Source organism: Ictalurus furcatus, chromosome 18 (assembly GCF_023375685.1).
Source record: "Ictalurus furcatus strain D&B chromosome 18, Billie_1.0, whole genome shotgun sequence".
NCBI classification, from domain to species: Eukaryota; Metazoa; Chordata; class Actinopteri; order Siluriformes; family Ictaluridae; genus Ictalurus; species Ictalurus furcatus.
Genome location: NC_071272.1, coordinates 10,758,635 through 10,783,465, shown reverse-complemented (window position 1 = coordinate 10,783,465; position 24,831 = coordinate 10,758,635). Strand labels below are relative to the sequence as shown.

Genomic DNA, 24,831 nt, shown 5'->3' with positions numbered 1-24,831 from the left:
CTGCACTGCAATGAATGAATGGTACAACACTGAACCATTTGTTATACGTAAACGGCATGGTGTAGAAAATTCTCAATTAACGCCAGTCTGAAGAAACCCGAGTAAAGGCAGAGACTGGTTGGACTCGCTTGCTCAGTATAAGGCGATACAGAAGGGAAGCACTGAAGTGTGATGTCAACACAACACAATACAGATGCTCAAACATAATACATCGAGCATAATGCACCAAGAGGTGATGTCGTAAACAAACAGACTTGCTGTGGACACCTCTGCAGCTCAGGAAAGAAGTCTGATGCCTGGTGGCACAAGAACACACCCAGACAACAACATCGAAACAGGCTCCTTCCTGAGTCAAAAAAGCAGTGTTGTAGACTCAGGACCTGATTTCTTAAGATATTATTAATTCTTTTTTCTCTTTTGCAAAATCTTCATGTTCTACTGAGAAGGTTTTAGATATGGGTCACATTATCCAGTCAGAAACCTGGATCATAAAAACTCTAAACTATGGTGCAGGAAGTTAAAATGCAACACAATGCAATGCATCAGGTACTTGTAGAAGGAGAACTTTCTGTTCATGGCAGTTCTATATATAATTATTAGGTATATCTGGGGGAAAATAGCTGGCAAAGAAAGTGAGAGACTTTTTTGTACCTTCTGGGCTGCGATCGGCGATCGTCCTCCCCGCTGCCAGACTCCTGATTGAAAAAGGAAACAGCAATTAAAATAAAACCAGACATTCAGTTAATAATATTAAAATCAGTGCCTTTAACTAAAACACCTAGGGGAAGCACTCGTCTTTAACTCTTTACTGCATGTGTTGCCATATGGCAACAATTAATTTATCTCCAATTTGTTGATCGGTAATAATACAAAACTACTATTTTCTTATGTAAATGGAAGGGGGCTTTAACATAACAAAAAAACTTTGACATAACAAAAAAAATGGCAATACATTTTGTGCTATTTTTGACTATATGATACTTTCCACTATTGCATATTGTTGTCATACGGCAACAATTTACCAACTACCCCCTATAAAAACATTTTAAAACATTTTTTTTAAATATATTTTTATTTCTTGAACTAATTCAAGTTATAAAATCGATAAAACCATATTTTGATGTAAATGTAATAAACAGGAAACAGATTTGTTCATCGTTCAGATCACATATCTGAAATTTTATGACTTATGACTATCATGTGAACATTAATTACTCGTGACTACTGTCTGCTCATTTTTTTTTACAAGACAAGAAAGGTTTCCTAGTATGCTTTTGCTGTATATAGAAATAAAGGACGCAGACTTCCTGGCTGATTTCCAAACCATGAAAAACTTTTCAAAGCTCGTTGTAGCTCTGCTTTGCATGAAGCCCTATTTGCATCCAAAGTCATGTGGGACGGCCAGAGAGTCTGCACCTGAAAGGGTGATGTCACATTGAGCCGGAGAGCTTGCGGCTCATCTCCTGCACTCTTCATATGTTAAACCGAGTGGGAAACCTTTGTCTCGGGTGCAGACACGCACTCGGACTCAGACAGACACACACAGAATTATCCAAATGCATGTATAATATTCAGAAAATAGACAACAGCAGGAAGTGGCTGAACTTGTCACTCATACCTGGACTGAATTTAGAGTTCAGGGTGTAAATATCATACATAGATTACACAAACAACTTCAGAGATAAACCAACTTTCCTGGATGTAGGACCCAGAAACATTTGTAAACATTATTTATAGCAAATTTATCTGTCGACAGTAGACATTTGCTATAGCAAATGTCTATGTTGACATACTGTATATACATCAGTTTTAGCAGCATATTGTTATTACTTGACATTTAATGTATGTATCTCAACCATTTATAATAAAACAATTCAAATAAATGCTTTATCAAGTCTTAGGAACAGGGGATTAAGGGGATTTGATCAATCAATATCTCCAATCAACTGGGCTTATTTGCTGTTTTAATACTAAACACTTAAGAGATTTGTCTGTTACACTCACCCAGTACAATGGACTAAGAAATCAAAACATGGATATTAGTGAAAACCTTTGGCTTATAAATGTTACACATGATTGGAGGGCAAATATTCACTCTCTTTTATTACTAGCTTTTAGTATAATTTGAAAATTAAATGTTGGTTGACAAATACTGTGTTTTACATCATCCAATGCTCACATACAGATTTATGAAGCTCTAAATAACAACCAACAAATTAATAGGAACCAGATAATTGTCTCAAAAGCCTCCATACTTAGAGGACTATGTTTATCAGAAGCATGTCGGTTATGCATTCGTCAGTGGATGTTCGTGGACATTGACTTCTTGGTTGGTCCACAACATTTCCAGACTTTGTTAATAAGTTTGGTTACAATGTCGTGTGTGATGTGCTTGCCATGTTATATATATATATATATATATATATATATATATATATATATATAAAAACTAAGTATGAAAAAAAATTGGAAGACATTTTGCTAAAGTGTTCATTTCCCCTATGTATGCTATGTATGGAGACTTTTGGGACACCCTGTAGATGTGAGACTATTACAGTAGCATTAACACTAATACCACCTTACAACCCCGACTCCCACCCATACTGGAATGCTGTCTGTTGAGTAAATCAATCTATATGTACCTTGCTGCTGAAAGAACAAATGTTTGGTATGTATTTGCCTCTTGCACCATGCACTGCCAGACTTAGCCTAGCGCTTTGCATTATGGAAATTGGTCAACCTTTAAAATTAATCTTCACTGCAGTCACTTTATTCCAATCTGTGTGTTTTATACTAATCCTAGCATTTTGCATTATTAAAATTTAGACCAACTCTGGGATTAATCAATGCCCCAAAATGTTCTTCTGGTTTTGTGCAGGAAAAAGCAGAAAGTGTCGAATGTAACAATGCTGAGTGTAATAATTTTTTTTTTTTTTTTTTTAAAGTTTATTGGTTCAGTACTGCTTATTATTCATATTCAGCACATGAGGCAAAGATCATGTCGCATTTCCAGGGTTGGGCCAAAGTGAGGGCAAAGTAGACTTTTATTCCAGTCTTGGTATATAGGTAAGTCAGGAAAGGTAATGCTGAACCTTACGCAACAAATCTGAAAGACAACCTCACAATCAAACATCTCACTAACATCACAACCCTGCCTGGATGGATTGGACAGAAATATGGTCAGTTGCTGTAGCAGTCTATAAAGCTTTACGGTCATTCTGAAATACATTTGCGCTCCATGTGAAAAATATTACTTCCAGTGTAAGAACACTACTGAAATATGTACAATCTATACAGTTTATTTGAGCCATTTGAGTTTATCGTTCCTGAATTGTCCACTCACAGAACGCAAACCAGTTACACTGTGTTAAAATGTACACATTCTTTATCATACTGACATCACATTTCTCAATTTTATTATAATTAGTGTTAAAGTTGATGATTTTTATACTTGTTTCAAGTTACTGAACTTGGACAAAATCTTTCAGTTCAAAAAAAAAACAATCAGTTAGGCTTGTAACTATAATAACTAAACAATTATAACAACTTTTGTGCATGATAGTGATCTCCACCAATCACCCCATAAAAAGAAAGAAAGAAAGAAAGAAACAAACAAACAAAAAAATACAATTACACTTCCCCTGCCGACACGATCTGTTTAATTAGATTTGTTTGTTATCAGTTTTTGGTTTATTTGTGGGGTTTTTTTTGGGGGGGTGGACATGGTTTCGGTGTTTATGGTTGTGATGATAAACTCCCCATCAACACTACGGCAGAAACTGCTATGGATGCATACATTTGTATAAACGCATTACCATAATATAATTAAATAGTTATAACAACTTTGGCAGCTAATAGTGAGCTCCATCAACCACTGCATGAAAGAAAGAAAGAAAGAAAGAAAGAAAGAAAGAAAGAAACAAACAAACAAACATATGCATCAAAGAAAAAAAAAACCCACACAAACATAAAAATAAAATGACACACCCCTTGTTACCCTTATTTTGTTTTTATAACTAAAACAACTATAATAAATAGTTACAACATATTTGGCAGCTGACATCAATATCCATCAGTGACACAAGCTAACTAACTAAAACAAACAAAAACTAACAAACACAAACAAACAGAAAAAAACCCCAAACACAAACAAAAATAAAATGACAAGCCCATTGCCTACATAATCTGTTTCCCTGAATTAGTTTTTTTTTGTTGTTGTTGTCAGATTTTGTTTGCTCCTTTGATGTTCTGGGGCAGCGTACACACCATCACTATTTCAGAAATTGTATTGACTTCATGTAATTTGTGTTATAACTTTAATATCTACACTAAATAGCTACTACAACTTTGGCAGCTGAGAGCAATCCCCACCAATTGCCTCAAACAAACAAACTAGCTAGCTAACTAACTAAAACAAACAAAAACCAACCAAGGGACAAAACAACCAACCAAATAAGCAAACGAAACATAGTGATAGGCCCATTTTTTTTTTTATCAGTTCTTGTTTTATTTGTAAATTGCTTTGGGGGAACATGATTTGAGTGTTTATTGGGTGTTTATGTTCGTGAGGATAAACTCGGCGTCAACACTATGGCAGAAATAGCTATGGCCTCATGCATTTTGTACAACTCTATAACTATAATAAATAATAAATCAAACAACTATGGCAGTTGATAGCGATCTCCACCTATCACCTCATTAAAACACTAACAAACAAACAAACAAATGAAAACAATCAAACAAAGGTGGAATAAAAATAACAGGCCTCTTGCTTGCACAAGCAGTTTCCTTGGATTATTATTTTTTTGTTCTCGTTCTTGTTTTATTTGTATTTTGCTTTTTGGGAAGCATGATTTGGGTGTTTATGGTCGTGAGGATAAACACACGGTCAACACAATGGCAGAAATAGGTATGGATTCATGCATTTTGAATAACCTCCCTGTTTTCCATTGAGTCTGAGAACTTCACCAAAGTGCTCATTCAGTTTTAATTAGGAAATGTGGGCCACACTGATATCTCAAACTTAATGACACCAAATCTACCAGCTGTCTGACATCTCTGTACAGGCAACATGTCAGCTATTTCCTTTCTAAGCAGTCTGGTGTGTTGAGCTTTTCCTCTCTTTACTCACATTACTGTATGTGGGTCTTTTCCTTTGGTGCTCCACGTATATGCCAAAAACATCACAGTTTGTCCTATTTTATGGGCTATTTACAAAATATACAGGCCTTCCTAGGCCTGGTCTTTCAAAAGAACCTGTGTCATTCATATTCTGTGTTAAAAGACACACACGCTTTATTGAAAACACGTTGCTAAATGCGTTACGTAATACATTTCTAAAACCTCATTCACAGAATAACTGGATTTTAATGGTGCAAATATATGTGTGTTAGTGTGTGTGTGATACACATTAAACCGCCTCTAATCGATGTAACACCGTCTCCAGTGTCTCTCTGGCATGCAACCTGTTCTTAAAACAAACATATATGATATATAAGACATATTAGAATACTATCAAATGATCCGTAAAGCTTCACTTCATAGCAACAATGCAATTCCAAACCAATATTTTCTTTGCGCATGCGTGTTGCTCAGACATAATGGACTGTAGGGAAACGGCGGAAATGAACCCAAAAAAACTACCGACACGATGGAAGGTGTCGGGGCTAAAACAGAACACAGAAAAGACAAAAATACTCACCGAAACGCAAGGGCTGGATGTTGCGCTCGGAGTAGGCGACCTCTGGACAGTTACCAACGCCATTCAGGCTCCGGGAAACGGATGCCTGAGGAAAACTAGTGAGGCCGAGACGGACATAATTGTGTCAAAAGAGAAATCAGCTGCTAGAGCGAGCGGATCCAGCTCGTCAGTCCGTTGCTACTTGCTCTCTCTGTCGCTTCCTCTGTGCGAACGATCTGCGCATGCGCCCAGCCGCCAGCTGTCAAACCTCAGTGGCCTAGCTAACCAGTGTGAACATGTTTTCTCGTGAAGGTAAAAAAAAATGACGCTCACAAAAATTAACATATATGACCAAGGAATGCCTTTTTTTAATCAGTTGTTTTAGGCTGTATAGTTTTGTTTTGGGGTTTTTTTTTCAGCTGGAGATTCAACAAATCATGAAAAATGCCCTTATGACCCTACATATGATCCGACTATTCAAATATCAAGCACAGTAGGCAAATACGCAATATCTTGTGTATTGCATGATGCATTGAGGTTTATATAAGGAGATTTACAACTTCCTAAACACACACACACACACACACAGTTATTTGTAGGAAGTTTCCACTGCCATAATTTTAAACACATTCTCATTATTCAAAAATGCAGTACAATAAACTTTAAATTAAAATACAATAGCTATAACACATAGATGATTTTAGTTAATAGTAGTTGATAGTGACTTGCCCTGTCATCCTGTCATTGATCAAATCTGGGATTCCATTTTGAGAAAAAACATTGAAAAAAAAATGTTTTCTTTGTTTTAAAAGAAAACAAAAGTGGCAATATAATGTTGACTCCATGATTACTGAAGAATGATTCATCCCTGCTACAAAATACTTGCCTGGCATGAGTAATGTACATCTGTAGACTATCCACCAAAAGAAAATAAATAGGTAGACAAATAAATACATGTAAATATGTAAATAAATAAATAAATAAATAAATAAATCTTTTGGTCACAGCACTAAATTTAACTTAATGTCTTTCTGACTTTAACACTTGAACACTCAGCTGTCTATCGACCCATCCTGAGCAACTCTTTCTAAGCAGGAATGCATTTACAATATGCTTATTATTAAAATTATTAAAGCAATATTATTATATTCTAAGCTACATAGATGCTAAAAACAATGTTAGCACACATTTTCATTTAGGAAGATAAGAATAAGATAAATAAGCCAAGTTTAAAAAAGTCAGGAAATATTTGTGAACCATTTGTAATTCAGAGATTCTCAAAAAAAAAAAAAAAAGTGAACTGATCATCATGTAACTCTTAATAATAAATACATACAGTCTTATTTAACAAATACACCATGTTTTACATGTGAACCTTTTGGGTAATGTCCTCCTTAAAAGAATCAAGTGTTCACTGTGAATCAAGTTTACACTGTGAGAGTCTTACAGATTTAGATAAATAAATAGACCAATGAAATGGTTGCTTTTTATGAAGAGATTGCAGATTGTGTTAAGATTGTCTTTAGAATGTGGATTCCCTTGTAGATCAATGTAGATCAAGTTGCCATGTTTTAGGTGATTTAGCTACATAAAGAATTTGGAAAACTTTTCCCACAAATGTAAAAAGCTCTACTACACCCTCCTTTTAATTATTTTATACACATTTGTGTACTATAGAAGCCAAAATTCAGACTGTGTCTGACATGAAATTACTTCTAAAACGTAATTAATTTTGCAACATAGAGAACCATCGCCATCTGCTGGCACTATTGCCAATTAAAAACACTACTATACACTATATAGTATTAACATGTTACAGGCAAATGTAGAAAATTAAATATAAAAATTTTAAATGTATTATTATTATTATTATTATTATTATTATTATTATTATTGCGCTTGAGTAAAGTGTTTATGTACAAATACACTATTCTAAAAATCAGTTCAATCATAAAGCAAACTTTGATTGTGCATGACACTTTCACAACTATATTTCAGACAGTGGACCTTAATAGAAAAGCTATTTCAAATTCATTGGCAAATTTATTTCTTGTTTTTTTTTTATTGCTACTTAATTTGTAAAATGCCTAAAACATTCTTTCTAAGAATTTCTTTGTATTTTGAGGTTATTTCAGCGAATCTGCGGCACTTATTTTTCAAATTGGCTTAAAAAAAAGAAGAAGAAGAAAAAAAAAAGATGGCGGCCTCCGGTGGTAAACAGTAAGTACCGTAAATGTAAAGTAATGCAGAATTTTATTCACAGTGTAGCAGTTGACACACGTGTGTAATGTCAGTTGCATACGTATAATGTTAAGCTAATTATTGTCCATAAGAAAATAGTTAGCTAATAACTGGATATATCGATAGCTATGATGGCTAGCTAGCAAAGCCTAACCAAACAGCATATCAAGCGTAATGGTAGATACGCGTGCTTTAGCTATCTAAACCGTGCTTTAATAAGACTAGCTGAGTAACTATTTAGGTTGTTTAGGTTAACTGAATTGACGATGTAATGCTTCTTCCTCGTTAGGACCTACAGTATTTTATTTAGGGCTGTTGAACACAAAAGGGCCTGTTAGTCATCCACAAATTATTGTTAACCAAAATTCTTAAATTGTTTTGCAGCAAGGGACCCCATAAACTGTGAAATATTTTCTACACACCCCCTCAGTATAGATACACTATATGGCCAAAAGTATGTGGACACCTGACCATCATTAGACATCCACATTGTGACTGGAATAGAGTGCCATGAGTCAAGTCTTAATTGTCTAAATTTAACATGCAGAATATACTGGATTTGTTTAACATTTAAATTTCTGGTGGATTTTATTTCAGGTATGGACTCATTTTATCCCAGAAGAGTGCTGCAAAATCAGCCCCCCTCTCACGACCTTCTATTTTTGGAGATGAATCTGATGATGAAGTAATAATACCTACATCATTCCTACCCTCATATATTGTTTTGATCCAGTATCCTGACTGTGCATTAACATTATTCTTAACTCATTCCCAGACATCTGTTGGTGAGAGTTTGCAAAAGGAAGCAATAAAAAAAAAGATGATGAAGCAGGTAAAAACACTAGAGTAGATCACTGGTTCCAAACACCGGTCCTTTATTGCAGATTTGAGTGTTCCTGCTCTAACACACCCACATTAACTGTTGCAGGGCTGTTAATTAGCTGATTAGTTGAATCAGGTGTGTCAGAACTAGGAAAACAATAAAATGTGCAGGACCAGGGTTGGGAACATGTTGAATAGATAAAGCATCTGTCACAGAATGGTGTGTACAGTATTAATTTGTTTATTAACTTTGTACCTGGGTCAGACACGACTCGAGATGCAGAAGGCTCTGGAAGAGGACAAAAGTGTTTATGAGTATGACAACGTGTACGATGACATCCAGAAGCAAAGACTTGAAAGCAATAAGAAGCTGCTGGGAGGCACTGACAGAAAGGTGTTTTGTTCATATAGTGCAGTTTGTATTCAATGTTTAATATAGTAAGATGTGCATATGTTTAATTTGTAATTTTAAACCATTTCCACAGATTAATCCGGATTCAGGGTAAAAACAGTATAGATTTTACTACTTTAAATGTGAGTTGTTGTATTGAATCGTAGTAAGTTCTGAACCAAACACAGCAAAACCTTCTCCTTTTAGCCCAAATACATAAACCAGCTAATGCGTGCTGTAGAAGAAAGGAAGAAGGAGCAAGAGCGGCGCGATGACAAAAAGATACAGAAGGAGAGAGAGGCTGAGGGGGAAAAGTTTGCTGATAAAGAAGCTTATGTAACCTCGGCTTACCGGCAGAAGCTCAAAGAGCGCCAGGAAGAACTAGAGAGAGAGAAGAGAGCAGCCGAGATAGAGGGTAAGAACTCACCCACACAATTATAGCTGTGTCATTTATTCAGTTGGTCTGCAGTGCTCTATAATACAGCAGAATCAGAAAAAAGGCTAAACATAGTAATAATATAGTAGTAAAATAGTAGAATAGAGGACATTTCAGAATAAATAAAAAAAAAATTCATTGTTTTGAAACCTTGTCAACAAAATAAAAAGCTGTTAACACAGAATGCATGATTTTATGCTTAAACGTCACAGGGATTAAATATTACAGTGTGAATGGGTTTCAATGGGGACATTTTTGTCCTTAAGGTCCTGGGTGTAACTAGTTCGTGTGCCTAGTTTAAAATAGATTTATGAAAGCAAATGAGGGTGAAATATTAAATTTCCAATAAAAATACACACCTTTTGCAAAATGTATGCCGTTCGCATTAACACAGATAAAATGATAAAAATAAAAAATCAAAAAGACGAAAATGTCCATAAGGACACACAAGGATTAATAAAGTTTTGTTTAAGACCTTGTTTTTATAAATTTTTTGCTGGGTCTGAATGTATTGTTTATTATTATTATTATTATTATTATTATTATTACTATTATTATTATTATGCTTGTTTGATTTTGGATGTGCCTCTTGTAAGACAGAAAATGGGCTACCTCAGAGGGTGGGAATCATTCAAATGTCGAACCCACCTAATCTTGGAGGAAAGAAAGGACTAATCTTAAACAATGTGCTATTAATAAAGTTTAATATAAAACCCCCGAAAAGAAACATTGAGTGAACTGAAAACAACATACTGTAAACATCACTTTTAATCCTCTACTGCATGAATAATTACATTTACGTAAAAAAATGGATATTTATTACATGAGTAATAAAAGTAATAAAAATATATAAAAAGTTTGAAAAAAAAATGTAGGGGGTTATTTGGTAAATAGTTCCCATATGGCAACAAAGTATCACACAGTCAAAAATAACACAAAATGTATAAGATTACAATTCCAATTACTGCATTTTCTAGACTAAGTTAAAGTAAGCATGTAAAAATGATGTTCTAGGACGGAATTACAATTGTGAATGCGGATGGAATTACTCACTCAAAATGCATACAAAAATTAGATCCAAACATGTTTGGGTGAAGTATCTTTTTAATTCTTTCTCTTGAATTGTTAATTTTTTGTCTTGAAACATAATATTTTGAAAATAAGGTGCCATTGCAAAATGTCTGAAATTACAACAGTTTTTCTTAATATAAAAAAATGTAAATATAGGTGCATCTCAAAAAATTTTAATATCATGGAAAAGTAAATTTTTTCCCCATAGTTTAATTCAAAAAGTGGAACTTTCATATACTCTAGATTTATTACACGTAAAGTGAAGTATTTCAAGCCTTTTTTTTTGTTTGTTTGTTTTAATCTTGATGCTTACGGCTCATGGAAATTAAAAATCCAGTATCTCAAAATATTAGAAAAAAGAATTTATAATATAGAAATGTCGACCTGAGAAGATCTCTGATCAGCTAATTTACTCAAAACACCTGCAAAGGTTTCCTGAGCCTTTAATCTCTCAGTCTGTTTCAGTACACACAACCACAATCATGGGGAAGATGAAAGTAGATTTTGCATTTAATTTGGAAATCAAGGTCCCAGAGTCTGGAGGAAGACTGGAGAGGCACAGAATCCAAGTTGTTTGAAGTCCAGTGTGAAGTTTCCACAGTCAGTGATGATTTGGGGTGCCATGTCATCTGCTGGTGTTGGTCCACTGTGTTTTCTCAAGTCGAGAGTCAATGCAGCGTCTACCAGGAGATTTTAAAACACTTCATGATTCCATCTGCTGACAAACCTAATAGAGATGCTGATTTCCTTTTCCAGCAGGACTTGGCACCTGCCCACAGTGCCAAAACTACTAGTAACTGGTTTGCTGACCACGTTATTACTGTGCTTGATTGGCCAGCCAACTCACCTAACCCGGTTTTGTCAAGAGGAAAATGAGAGACACCAGACCCAACAATACAGACGAGCTGAAGGCCACTTTCAAAGCAACCTGGGCTTCCAGAACACCTCAGCAGTGCCACAGGCTGATTGCCTCCTTGCCAAGCCGCATTGATGCAGTCATTTGTGCAAAAGGAGCCCCGACCAAGTATTGAGTGCATAAATTAACGTTCTTTTCAGAAGGTCGACATTTCTGTATTATAAATTCTTTATTCTAATATTTTGAGATACTGGATTTTTGATTGCCATAATCATCAGCAAGATTTAAAAAAAAAACCAAAAAAACCTTGAAATGTTTCAATGAATCTAAAAATATGTGTAATAACTATAGAATATGTGAAAGTTCCACTTTTTAAATTAAATTACAGGGAAAAAATAACTTTTCCTAGATATTCAAATTTTATGTGATGCACCTGTATACTGTTAGAGAAGCCATGTCATTTTGCTATGTAATATGGGAGCCCTAAGCGGCCATGCATTATTTTTCCGTTTCTTTCCTGTTTTCTTGTGATCTTGATTTCATTTTCAATCTAGACATAACAAAAGTTGTTTTCTTGTGTACTCGACATCCATCGTCCCAAAGTCAATGGGTTTTTGGTTAAATGCCTGAAAAAACGTCTGTGGTTAACACAATTTTTATACTATGACTTAAAATACATCAGTAATGGCCCACTCTTGATTTAAAAAAAAAAAAAAAGGCTTTTACGTGTCTTCAAAAAGACGGTTGCTAACAAGTGGCTAAATGAGACTACAAAGGTTGTCGGGGACTTTAAATTAGTTTAATGACAACAAAGGTTGTCGGGGAAAACTACTACAGCCTCGTTGTGTTTATACTCATGCTCTTGCAAACTATTCCAACTCAAACTTTCCAACTTATAGATTTATCAGTTTATAGTATTTTCCAATTGTAATATTTTTAAAATAAAGATTGAAAGAGTTGTCAGAAGTGTAGTGGCGGTGATGTTGAAGTCATGCCACCGTGGTGTAGTTTGTTTATAGCCATTTATAACATTATGTTTTTACTTCTGGTGATTGTATTTAGGCTTCAAAATTCATAAAAGTTGTATTAATTTTTGAAGATTATCTTGATGAACAAAACATCATAATCATAAACTTTTGTTGGTCACAGAGCTTTTTTTCTGCAATAATCCAAAAGCCAGTGGAAAAATCCTATTGGCTTTTTGTCGAGAGAACCAGGGTGCTGCTAACGTTTGGGTTGGCCTACAAAAATACATCATCCCCAAGGATTGATGACTTTCACATTGGTGTCTGACAATCAAGAAGGGGACACCCTTCTTTTTTAATGTGGAGATAAAGTCCATCTCTACAGCAGTTAATTTTTTTTAGTTATGATGGGGAAGATACCAACGTGCATGTAAAACCAATCCCATTCACAAGGTGCGAGATTTTCTTGGGATAAAATTACTTCATGAGAAAACAGCTTTTCGTTATGTCAAGATCACGAAAAAATTGTGATTATGAGAAAATCACAAATAAAATCAATAATGCATGGCCGCTTAGGGTGTGGGGTATGGGTATTAGGGTATGGGCTTAGGCTTCTGTAATGTAGGCCTGTATCAGTTCATAAACGCACATACCACAGTTCCATTATCGCATGTTATTGCCATATGACAACAATTACATTTTTTAACAGAATACTCAAAATATATAAACTTTTTTAAATGACAAAAAATAAATGTTATCTCAGATAATGTTTAAATGTTTTGCTTTAAGTAGTTTTGCCTAAATATTGAAAAAGTTAAAATTTTGAAAGCCCTCTGATGACCTTCACCATGCCATGTGATTGCAGAAAAGGTCATGTGACAGGCATCTTTTTGCTATGTCAAAGCCCCCTTTTTCCACTTACATAGGAAAATAGTTGGTTTGTATTATCGCCTATCAATTTTTTTTTTTATTGTTGACATATGGCAACACTATGCAGTAAAGGGTTATTTTTTGATGAACGATGCACGAAAGAAGGACTGACTTGGTGGACTTTTTTTGTTGTTTTATTTAAATCCCCAGCTGTCTTGGATGTGAAAAAGCAGAAGGACCTGAGTGGATTTTACAGACACCTTCTGAATCAAACAGTTGGAGAAGAGCCTCTTCCTGATCGTAGCGCTGACAGGTAAAAATGTAGATAAGAGCCTTTAAGCACCACTGTCTTGGCTGTTTTAATTGTAGATACAGGAAACATAGATGCTGCATTAGCTGCTGTCGCTAATACTTTGACACATCTATGCCCTTACCACATTAGGAGATGTAAGATTCCTTTAAAAGTCTGTGCAGGTCTGATGGAGAGAGTCAGGTCTACCTTGATAACACTGGTTGGTGCTTGCTTCAACTGATTTGCACCAAATTTGCATTGATGCAGGCACTTTAATAGGAACACTTGCTGATATATCCAGTCAGCTAATCATATAGTAGTACTACAATGCATGCACTTACAGACTACAGAACTACACAACCTGCATAGTTCATTTATTGACTGATGATTCATTATTAATCACCACTGAAACCAGTATTGCACGATTTTACACTTTATGATGTGCTGTATGTGATGATTCCCATGTTGTGGATGTGTTTCTTGCCAGTCATTCATCTAACAAACTTCTGAAACTTGTTACAGGCGAGAGAAATCAAAGTCTCCTGTTAAAATCTTGCCACCCCGAGCAAACGACAGTGAGGCAGAATCTAATGAGGAACAGAGCTCTTCTAAAGCAGAGTTCAGCAAAACCAGCACGAACAGCAGCCACTCCAAACGGCAATACCGCCAGCGGTCTCCTTCATCCGGCAGCGAAGACGAAAGAAAGAAGGAGAAGAAACGAGAGAAAGAGAAGCGCAGTCACCGAGAGAGAGAAAGAGCCCGGTCGAGGGATAGAGAAAGAGAAGACCAGTACAGCCACAAGAAAGAGGAATGGGATGGCCACCGGAAAGAAAACCGCGACCAAGCCAGGGAGAAGGATCGACACCGGGAGAGGGACGGAGACAGAGGGCGAGAAAGAAGGGATAGAGACAAAGACAGAGAAACGGAAGACAGACATGGCAGGAGGAACAGAGCAGGTGGCGAGCAGGACAGACAGAGAGATAGAGAATACAACAAAACCGATGTCAAAAAGGATCGAGAGAAGAAGGTGCAAGAAGACAGGAAAGAGAAAGAGAAGGACACACAGGCTGAACCGGTTCAGCAGGACAAAGACACACAGGCTGAAAATGGTGCTCAAGCCAAAGCAGCTCAAGACCCCAGCAAATTTGCGAAACGCAGCTGTGAACAGACTGTGAGCTCGGCCAGAGAGAGATATCTGGCCCGACAGATGGCTCGCTCGGCTGCGAAGAGCTACGTCGAAAAAGAAGATGAATAATGGTGTGCTCTAAGCAGAGACTTCCCTGTAGAGATATTTGGAAGTTAGTAGAAGGCATGAACATGTCAAAAAACAATTACTAAGAAAACGTTCTTGACGTTCCAATTATAGTAAATCAGCCAAGACATTTGTCTTCACTTTTGTTTTGTTTAGGGCTAATATACAGTCCCCTCCAAAACTATTGGAACGGCAAGGCCAGTTCGTTTATTTATGCCATACACCGAAGACATTTGGGATTGAGATCAAAAGATGGATATGAGACGAGCGTTTATGATTTCAGATTTTATCTCCTGGCATTTACATCTAGATGTGTTAAACAACATGAAACATAGGACCTTTTGAATCAGATCACTCAATTTTTAGGCAAGCAAAGTATAGGAACAGATAAATGTTGAAGTAAATTAAAGTAAATAACACTTAATATTTGGTTGCATATCCCTCGCTTGCAATAACTGCGTCAAGCCTATGACTCACTGACATCACGAAATTGTTGGTTTCTTTTGTGATGCTTTTCCAGGTTTTTACCGCAGCCTCTTTCAATTATTGTATGCTTCGGGGCAGTTTCTCCCTTCAGTCTCATCTTCAGGAGGTGAAATGCTGCACAACTGGGTTAGGGTCTGGTGATTGGCCAGTCTAAAACCTTCCACTTTTAACCCCTGATAAAGTCCTTTGTTGAGTTGGCAGTGTGTTTTGGATCATAGTCTTGCTGCCTGCTAAAGTTCCTCCTGATTAATTTGGATGGATTTCTCTCTAAATTTCTCTCTAAACTTCTGAATTTATTCTGCTGCTACCATCATGAGTTACATCATCAATAAAGATTAGTCAGCCTGTTCCAGAAGCCCAACACTACCTCCACCATGCCTGACTGATGAACTTCTATGTTTTGGATCATGAGCAGATCCTTTCTTTCTACACACTTTGGCCTTTCCATCACTTTGGTAGAGGTTAATCTTGGTTCCAGAACTTCTGTGTTTCATCTATGCGTTTCTTTGCGAATTCCAATCTGACCTTCTGATTCTTACTGCTCATGAGTGGTTTGCCTCTTTTGGTATGGCCTCTATATTTTTGCTCTTAAAGTCTTTGAACAGTGGATTTTGATGCCTTTACCCCTGCCCTGTGAAGGTTGTCAGTGATGTTATTAACTGTTATTTTTGGGTTTTTCTTCACAGCTCTCAATGTTTGTCATCAACTGCTGTCGTTTTCCTTGGCTGACCTGTTCTATGTCTAGTTGTTAATACACCAGTGATTTCTTTTTATTTTTCAGGACATTCCAAATTATTGTACTGGTTATTCCCAATACTGTGCAAGGGCCCTGATTAGATTCTCACTCTTTTTCAGCATCGAAATGGCTTGCTAGCATAGACAGCTCTCGTCTTCATGTTGGGTTATCCTTTTTAACAACATATGCAGTCTTCACAGGTGAAACCCAGGGCTCAAACCATGTAGATATTCAGAGCTATTAATTCTTTAAACAGTCAATTTAACAGGACAAACCTGGGCAGTACGAAACACCTAATTTTTTTTTTTTTTACAAATTTGATTACTCGAAGAATTTGGTGGGCTCAAACTAAAGCTGCCATGTTCTAAGTTGTTTAACACATGTAGGTTTAAATATGAGTTAATGAATGCTGAAATTCTGATCTGTTGTCTCGTACTCACCTTTTGACCTCAAACCTGAATGTCTTCAATGTATAGGGAAAACAATAGAATCTGCCTTGCTGTTCCAGTTCTTTCAGAGGGTACTGCTTGTTTTTGTAAAATAGCAGACAAAGCCTGATTACAAATTTAAGTTTGAAGTGAAATTACATTATATGAGCAGTTAGTTCTTGTGCGATTTCTGAGCACACCTCTTGTTATGGCAGATTTTTATCCAAATTAGAAGGAACTGAATCTAGCTTTATATATTGTTAATTTACCCATTGACATGTACACTTTTATAAGTTAAAATAAATAATTCGGATATCCCTAAATCATTGCTTTTGACTCTGGAGCAAGAAAGCATATCTAAATCATTCGCAGCTGAGAAGGACAGTTTGGGGTCAACGTTTACAGAAAATATTTGGTCCAAGTGGAAAAATATGTAAAACTGATTTGAGTGTCCCTTCTTAAGTTGTACAATAATTATCTGGGTGTATGTCAGTTATAATAAACTGTATTTTGGCATGGAGAATGTACCGATTACATATTGTTGAAAATGTCTGAGAAGAGTACTATCAGCAGGGTTTGTACAGATTCTTCATAATGAAATTCCAGGACTTTATAAAGCACTATTTTTTTTTGTTTTTGAGGACTATAGTGTCCATCTGTTTTCTGTACCACTTATCCTACACAGGGTCAGGGGGAGCCTGGAGCCTATCACAGTGGACTCACAGGGCTTGAGGCCAGGGACACCCTGCACAGGGACCCAACCCATCACTGGGCACAATCACACACACACACACTATGGACAATTTAGAGATACCAATCAGTTTACAATGCATGTCTTTGGACTGGGGAGGAAACCCCCAAAGCACGTGGAGAAAGGGCAAGGTCCATGCACACAGGGCGGCAGCGGGAATTGAGCCCCTGACCCTGAAGGTTTGAGGCAAACATAACCATTAAGCCACTGTATCCCCCACAAGAGATGGCATTTAAAGTCTTTTATTCTTCTTTTTAAATTCCAAAAGAAATAATATAACACAACCAATTTTTATATGGTGTCTTTTCCAGCCATGCTGGACTAAATTTGCATTTTGTCAGTATATTCCATATGAGTGACAGGAGCACTGTTGCCAACAACTTTCAGTGGAAACTCCCTAAATTATTTCATGCACCAATCAGCATATTCATTACATCACTCGTATTTGCATTCTGCCTAGAGTCAGCCCTTTACCTTCTCTCCTACTCTGTGCTTGCATACTGCATTTTAAATCCCCAATAAATCCATTTTTGTTTACATATCTTTGTCAGAAAACAGAACGCATATGAACGTGACAAACAAGGCACATTTAACCAGGAGTCACTTCCAAGCTGCTGCTCTGCTAAAATCCTGATTTATAACTGCGTCAGCAAACTCACAAGCTAAAGATGTGCAAATTTCAGCTATATTTACAATCAAAATTATCACAGAGAAAGCTAGAAGCAACTGAATGTGCTGCTCCTCTCAGCCACTCACTGCACAATGAACTGTTAATGCAGCAGGTCGTCGTGTTGAGTGGAAAGATCTGATAGAACACGAATACAAACTGTATAAACAAAAATGATTTCATATTTGATTTGTCGAGCACTTTTAGTATGGCTTAATTTATATATAAAAAGTTTTCCAATACATAAACTTCAAAAGGCCAAATTCAAGCACCTTGTACGAAGCCCCTATCAGGATCAAGAACCCCTAATTTTACCACAAAATTTAAAGTACATTTATAAAACTCCATATTCCCCACACTGTAGCTCATTTAATAATTTTTTACTCAAACTCCACTTAAGGCAAAGACAAGGAACAAACAATACAGCCGCTTCAAAGTTTTATTTCAGCAAAAAAAAAAAAAAAAAAAAAAAAAAAAAAAAAAACCCACACAGGTTTTGATCACTACATAGACATTCAAATAGTAGAATCACTGGACAATCTTTAATTCTGCATTGGTTGCAAAACTTGACTTGCACATCATCTCTGCCACCACAGATCCATTACCTGCTGTGGATAGAAGGGGGTGGGGTAAGTAAAATACTCAAATGGTCATATTTTAATGAAAGCTCGAGAAGTTTATTATTAAAATGTTAAGGCTCACCAGTAGACAGTGTGAGCGTCATGACACCCCAGTCCAACATCACATCAGATCTGTAAATACTTTGATATGGTGCTCAGGTGGTCATTTTAATCCTACAAAAAATGTGTTAGATTTCACATCCCAAAGAGTCAATTTAGAGCATTTAATAATAATAATAATAATAATAATAATAATAATAATAATAATAATAATTCAGCAGGATGTTGGTGTTCAGAAAACCGATGATCACCACTGAACATTCTGCCGGTAATTCCAGCTCATTTTCAGTTTAGGTTTTCATCATGACACCAGCTATATGATTCCAACACACAGCAAGATCACTTGCCTTGCTGATACCAGGGGTTCAGTGATGGATTGAAGCACCAGGATGTTCGACCTACAGGACACAAAGCTAGTAAGAACAGACATTGTATGGATAGAAATGATACGTTATTCTTTCATGCCTCTCGGATTAATAGTGAATAAAATCGTCAGTTATCGCATAAGACGGCACTTCCTACTCAAGGTTTTCATCACAGAGACACTCAAGTTGCTGAAAAGAGAATAAATCACTAAAACCCACATTGCGCTCCGTGATGTTTAGAGTGAAGAGCCGTGGTCATAAAGGACTTCTTGTTAGCTAGGCATCATGGCGGTGTAGGATGGCTAGCGCCATTAGCACTGGATCATGTTCATTCCTAACAAAAATAAACAGAACCAAGTTAACACACAAAACAGCAATACACCTCAGCTATGATAATTCAATCGTCGCCATTTTGTTTAACATCATATGTGTAAAGAAAATATTAGCAACTGACCTTAGCTTCGCAGCATCTGGAACCACGTGGTGGATCAACAATCATCCATTAAAGACAAACTAATCCAGCTTGGACTTCGTATAAAAGCCCAAAGACGTATAATAAAGTGTTAATTAAGATTCATATATATATATAGCAATAAAGCAGCCAACCATTAGAACCGTTAAAAATTCTAAACATGTTTAAGTCCAGCTACCACCCCTACGCAGCAACAGAAAGACCGAAGTTATGCCGCGCGCTGAAATATATTAGAGGTTGAGTCTGACGTTTTACTCATTTTCGGTTACGTCATACACACTCCTGCTGTCCACGTCTTTGCAACGCTACTCACCAACTAGCGTAAAGCTAAGGAAACCACTAAGGAAGCAACATTCAAACTTTTTCATCAAATCTACCCAACAAATATATATATATATATATATATATATATATATATATATATATATATATATATATAAAATATATAATATTTATATCATATTTTAAAAAGTGTCAACATTAATTCTTCCTTTTGTACTACATACCCAGAAACTGCTGAAACTTATTTTTGTTATTGTACTTTTTCAACCTCCTAAACATGTATATGTACACACATGCATCCAGAATATATATATAAGCTAAATTCTAATTGTTCTAATACTTTAAAAGTGAAATTAGATGTTTGTTCAATTCAACCCTCGTAAAAATAGTACTTTAAATATCTGTAATTTATTTGACATTTTTGTATGAAATTGGTTACCTCTGCATGAAGATACATCAGCTTGTTTGTACTTGATGAGATTCATTAAAATAAAATAAAACAAAACCCTGGAACCGGATAAGTCAAAGTATTTTGCATACCACACACACACACACACACACACACACACACACACACACTTTTTAAATACACATTCCTCCCACAAAAAATAAAAATGCATAACGCTAATAAACAATATAACAAATACAAAGGAAAATATATTGAATAAGGGCATATACATTTAATATTTCTTAGATAATTATAAAACAAACATACGATTATTCCTCCTGTTTTTAGATTCTATTAGATTTTCTTATTCTATGGGCAGATCATTTTCATGTCAGGTCAAATACCTGGGTTTTTATTGTTGTTCCTCTATATAGCTTGTATACATTAGAATGAAATGTTGTTGCTCCAGGACCATGGTGCAAGACAGAACAGTACGCAAGACTACATAAAGTGCAAGACATAACAGTGTGAGACGAGTGCAGGACAATAAATACACAGAACAGGACAATAAAAACACAGGGCAATAAATACAAAGAACATGGGCTGTAAATTCTTTTGCAGTGTAGCAGCAATAAGTATAGCAGCAATATTTTTGCATAATAATAAAAACAATAGTTTTGTTTCCTTATAGAAATAGTCATTTAAAATGAAAAGTTCTAGAAATACATTATATAGTCAAAAGTATCTGGAGACTTGACCATCACACCCATATGTGACCATTCCAAAACTACAGGCATTAACTCCTTTGCTGTTGTAATAAGTTCTACTCTTATGGGAAGGCTTTCCACTAGATTTTGGAGTGTGGCTGTGGGGATTTGTGTTCATTCAGCCACAAGAGCATTACTGAGATGGCATGCAGTCAGCGTTCCAGTTCATCCAAAAGGTGTTCAGTGGGGTTGAGGTCAGGGCTCTGTCCAACCCACTCAAGTTCTTCCACTCCAACCTTGACAAACTATGTCTTCATGGAGTTCGCTTTGTGTACAGAGGCATTGTCATGCTGGAACTGGTTTGGTGTATTTTCCCACCAATTCCCATAGAATCTTGTTTAATTAAGAGTGCTTCTTTCCATACCATGTCAAATCATTAGGTCGCATTGTGTCGTATTTGCGTTCTGCCTTGTGTCAGCCCTTTACATTTGTTTGCTTCTCTCCTGCTGTCTGTGCTCACATACTGTATTTTAATACAGCTGAATTCCAGCTGTTCTCATTTACATATTTTTCTGTTTCTGTTGTCAGACAATGGGATGAGTATGAAATAGTGACTGAAACCCGGCAGTCACTTCCCAGCCATTTTCAAGCTGCTGCTCTGCACTGCTAAAATCCTGATTTTATAACCATAATGTCCTATGACAAAATTACCATACACATAAGTTAAAAACAATGGGTGCACTGTGATTTCGGCTATAAAAAGTTAGAAGTGAATGAATGTGCTTTTTTTGATCATAGAATTTTTATTGGAAATTTGCATTTTACACATTATAACACCACACCCAACAACCCCAACAAAACAACTACAGCCAAAGCCAAAAGAAAGGGGGAAACAAAAGACAATAACAAACAAACATTCAAAGAAAAACACACAAAAAAAAAAAAGGTAAGATGATTAGTGTTTACCGTCTACCTCTCCTCAATCTACCTCCAGGGTGCATACATCATTGAAGTAGATAATAAATTGTTGCCATTTTCCCAAAAATGAGTCACCCCTGTGTTGTGGATAAAAATGACATGAAATAAGCATGAGGGAGACTTAGTATGAGTAAAACGTAATTTTATTGGTAATTCACAGGACTGGTGGGTGTGTAGTCTGGAGGAGAGCGGGAGGGGGAAGAAAATGGGGTGCGTCCTGGGGACATGGGAAAGTCGGCAAAGGTGAAGTGGGAGGACCACTGAGAGTGGGGCGGACTGGTAGGTGAGAAGAGGGACGAAGGGTCAGGGCCCGGATCAGAGAAGAGGACATCTCCCTCAGACTGAAAGCCGGAGGGGGGTTCTGGCTGTGTAGAGGCATCAACACACACGTTCACGGGGCAGATTCTGTATCGGAGGGGGGGAGGGAACCCCGCATTTCCATTTCCATTTCTGGAGGGGGTGCCGCGAAGATAGTTAAGTAGCACCATGATATCAGCAGTGAGATGCATAAGCTGATAATGAGTGTCCAGATCGAGATCCAGATCCAGATCCAGTAACGGGAAGGACTGACGACGGGCACCTAGACACATAGAAGCGGGATTAGGCGGACATTGACAAATTGGAATTACACTTTAAAGATCTTTAAGAGCACTACACTGTGGTGTAGTAGTCAAAAAAGTCAAAAAGAGGTATACGAGCTGAGCTGAGGAGTGCTAAGCTCGTATGTGCTAAGTCCCCCCCCCCCCCCCCCGCGAGATAACAGTAAGACCAAGGTCACTCTAGATTGTTTTGTCTCTCCACTTTTGATTTTACGGGTAATTCAAATCCCTTGGTTTTGATTCTCTGGGTTACTGAAATCCCTTGGTTTTGATTCTCTGGGTTATTGAAATCCCTTGGTTTTGATTTTCTGGGTTATTAGAAATCCCTTGGTTTTGATTTTCTGGGTTATTAGAAATCCCTTGGTTCTGATTTTATGTGTAATTTGAAACCCCTGGTTTTGATTCTATGTGTAAGTGGAATAGCCCTTTTTTGGAACATAAGAGTAAGGTAGATGAGCTCTTTTTTAACCCTATTGGTAGTGATATCATAATCTTCTTGAAACATATGGGTTATTTACTGTGTAAGTACAGTATAAATACTGGAGCTTATGCTCAGGGTATCAGATCACTTCTGAGAATTCTCATCGGTGTGGATCTCGTGTGGTGGAACGAAACAATAAATCTGGACCCTTGCTTCTTCTCACTCACGGCTGGTGTCTTTTTTCTATCTCCAACTGGGCTCAGAGGTAGATGTGAGTATTGGCTTCTATGTTGAATTTTAAGTGTCTTTGGGTAATAGGCTAAATTTGAGCCAACACCTGCCTCTGATGTTGTACTTGATTTTTTCAAGTTTTAAAAAGAACATTAATTCTTTAAGCCAGACTGATATAGAGGGGCCTTGTGGAGAGGTCCAAGACAACAATATTCTGCGCCGAGCAAGTAACGATGCAAAGGCCACAACACTAGCTTGTTTATGGTTCAGAGGCTGACGCTGAGATGAAACACCAAAGATCGCAATTAAAGGACAGACATCCAATTTGATTTTAAGAACGTCGGACATCGTTTCAAAGAAAGAGTTCCAAAAGTTCTGCAGTTTGGGACAGAGTGCAAACATATGACTCAGGTTACAGGGTGAAAGTTTGCATTTTTCACACATGTCAGGAACGTTGGGATACATTTTAGACAGTTTACTCCTAGAGAGGTGAGCTCTGTGGACCACTTTAAATTGTATGAAACTAAGTCTAGCACAGGACGTGGTGGTACGTATATTATCTAACGCTCAGCCCCAGTAATCATGCTCAAGCTCCAGGTCCAATTCCTCTTCCCAAGCACTAATGGTTTTGATATTGTAAAAATCGTCTTGTGACCAGATCGTTGCATATATCCATGAGATAATGCCACCCTTATGAGGATTCAGCTTGAACACCTCTTCCCATGCAGACATTGTAGGGAAGGAGGGAAAACCAGCGAATAGGGAGGAGACACAATGCCTAATTTGAAAGAAACGGAATAGGTGAGACGGAGGCAGACTGAATGACAAGGACAACTCAGAAAAGTTTGCAAACACATTATTAATGAAGAGATCCTCAAAGCATTTCAGACCCTTCTTTTCCCACAAAGAGAATGTGGAATCTGTAAAGGAGGGGGGAAAGAGGTGGTTATTACATATTGGTGCCATGGTTGAGGCCGAGATAGATTTAAAATGACGGTGAAATTGATAGAAAATTTTTAGAGAGGTACATACTATTGGATTATCCGTGTGTTGTGTAAGGGCTATAGGAAGGGAGGAGAACACCATAGCAGGGAGGGAGGTTGAAATACAAGACTTTGCTTCTAAGTGGCACCATGGAAGAGAGGGGGCCTGCACCCAGAGCACCAGTTTCTGAATATTAGCCGCCCAATAATAATACATGAAATTAGGCAATGAGAGGCCACCATTTAGTCGACTCTTTTGAAGTGAAAATTTGGAGACCCTGGGAGTTTTTTCCTGCCCATATGAAAGAGGAGATTAATTGGTCTATATTCTTGAAGAAAGATTTGGGTAAAAACAAAGGGATGGATTGAAAAAGGTAGAGGAATTTTGGAAGAATGTTCAGTTTATTCTACCAAGAGGGGATAACGGTAGAGGTGCCCATCTTTGAAAGGCTGACTTCATGTATGAAATTAAGGGTGTAAAATTCGCCGCCATTAATGCAGAATAGGAATGGGTGACATTAACGCCGACATATTTGAATTTTGAATCCTCCAAATGAAAAGGTATTTCAGTCTGTTTTATCTTTTGGCCAGATTGGTTTATGGGTAAGTATTCACTCTTTTGTAGGTTCAGTTTATACCCTGAAAATTTCCCAAAGTCATTTAATACGCGTATTATCTCTGGAATAGATGCAATTGGATCTGTAACATAAAGTAGTAAGTCGTCAGCTTACAGGGCTAGTTTATGTTCAATTCCTTTGCGAATTATACCCTGAAATACAGG

The 24,831-nt window shown here is 36.8% G+C and overlaps 2 protein-coding genes, 1 long non-coding RNA gene and 2 other non-coding genes across 6 annotated transcripts in view; 1 reads left to right on the top strand and 4 right to left on the bottom strand.

Moving 5' to 3' along the window:
* Positions 1–5,791, bottom strand: part of ssh2b (slingshot protein phosphatase 2b) — a 42,412-nt gene extending 36,621 nt beyond the window's left edge. The window contains exons 1-2 of one of the 2 annotated variants that reach the window (XM_053648252.1): positions 5,702–5,791; positions 652–695 (exon numbers count right to left, since the gene is read on the bottom strand). In XM_053648252.1, the coding sequence (XP_053504227.1) occupies positions 652–695; positions 5,702–5,764 (107 nt within the window). In that variant the 5' untranslated portion in view covers positions 5,765–5,791. The remainder of the gene's footprint in view (positions 1–651; positions 696–5,701) is intronic. The other variant, XM_053648253.1, reaches the window with a different exon arrangement.
* A 72-nt stretch (positions 5,792–5,863) lies between these two features.
* nsrp1 (nuclear speckle splicing regulatory protein 1) lies at positions 5,864–17,438 on the top strand. Its single transcript, XM_053648255.1, has 8 exons — positions 5,864–5,992; positions 7,806–7,900; positions 8,519–8,606; positions 8,697–8,753; positions 9,009–9,137; positions 9,342–9,549; positions 13,543–13,645; positions 14,147–17,438. The coding sequence occupies exons 2-8, from the start codon at positions 7,878–7,880 to the stop codon at positions 14,877–14,879; spliced, it is 1,341 nt and encodes a 446-aa protein (XP_053504230.1). The 5' UTR covers positions 5,864–5,992; positions 7,806–7,877; the 3' UTR covers positions 14,880–17,438.
* A 1,416-nt stretch (positions 17,439–18,854) lies between these two features.
* LOC128622916 (small nucleolar RNA SNORD65) lies at positions 18,855–18,931 on the bottom strand. The gene has a single exon (XR_008388475.1). It is a non-coding gene; the product is annotated as a small nucleolar RNA SNORD65 (small nucleolar RNA).
* Positions 18,932–18,968: 37 nt separating this feature from the next.
* LOC128622058 (uncharacterized) lies at positions 18,969–19,673 on the bottom strand. The gene is made up of 3 exons (XR_008388349.1): positions 19,444–19,673; positions 19,209–19,323; positions 18,969–19,022 (listed from the first exon to the last, which is right to left on the bottom strand). It is a non-coding gene; the product is annotated as an uncharacterized LOC128622058 (long non-coding RNA).
* LOC128622913 (small nucleolar RNA SNORD49) lies at positions 19,091–19,166 on the bottom strand. The gene has a single exon (XR_008388472.1). It is a non-coding gene; the product is annotated as a small nucleolar RNA SNORD49 (small nucleolar RNA).
* Positions 19,674–24,831: the final 5,158 nt, after the last annotated feature.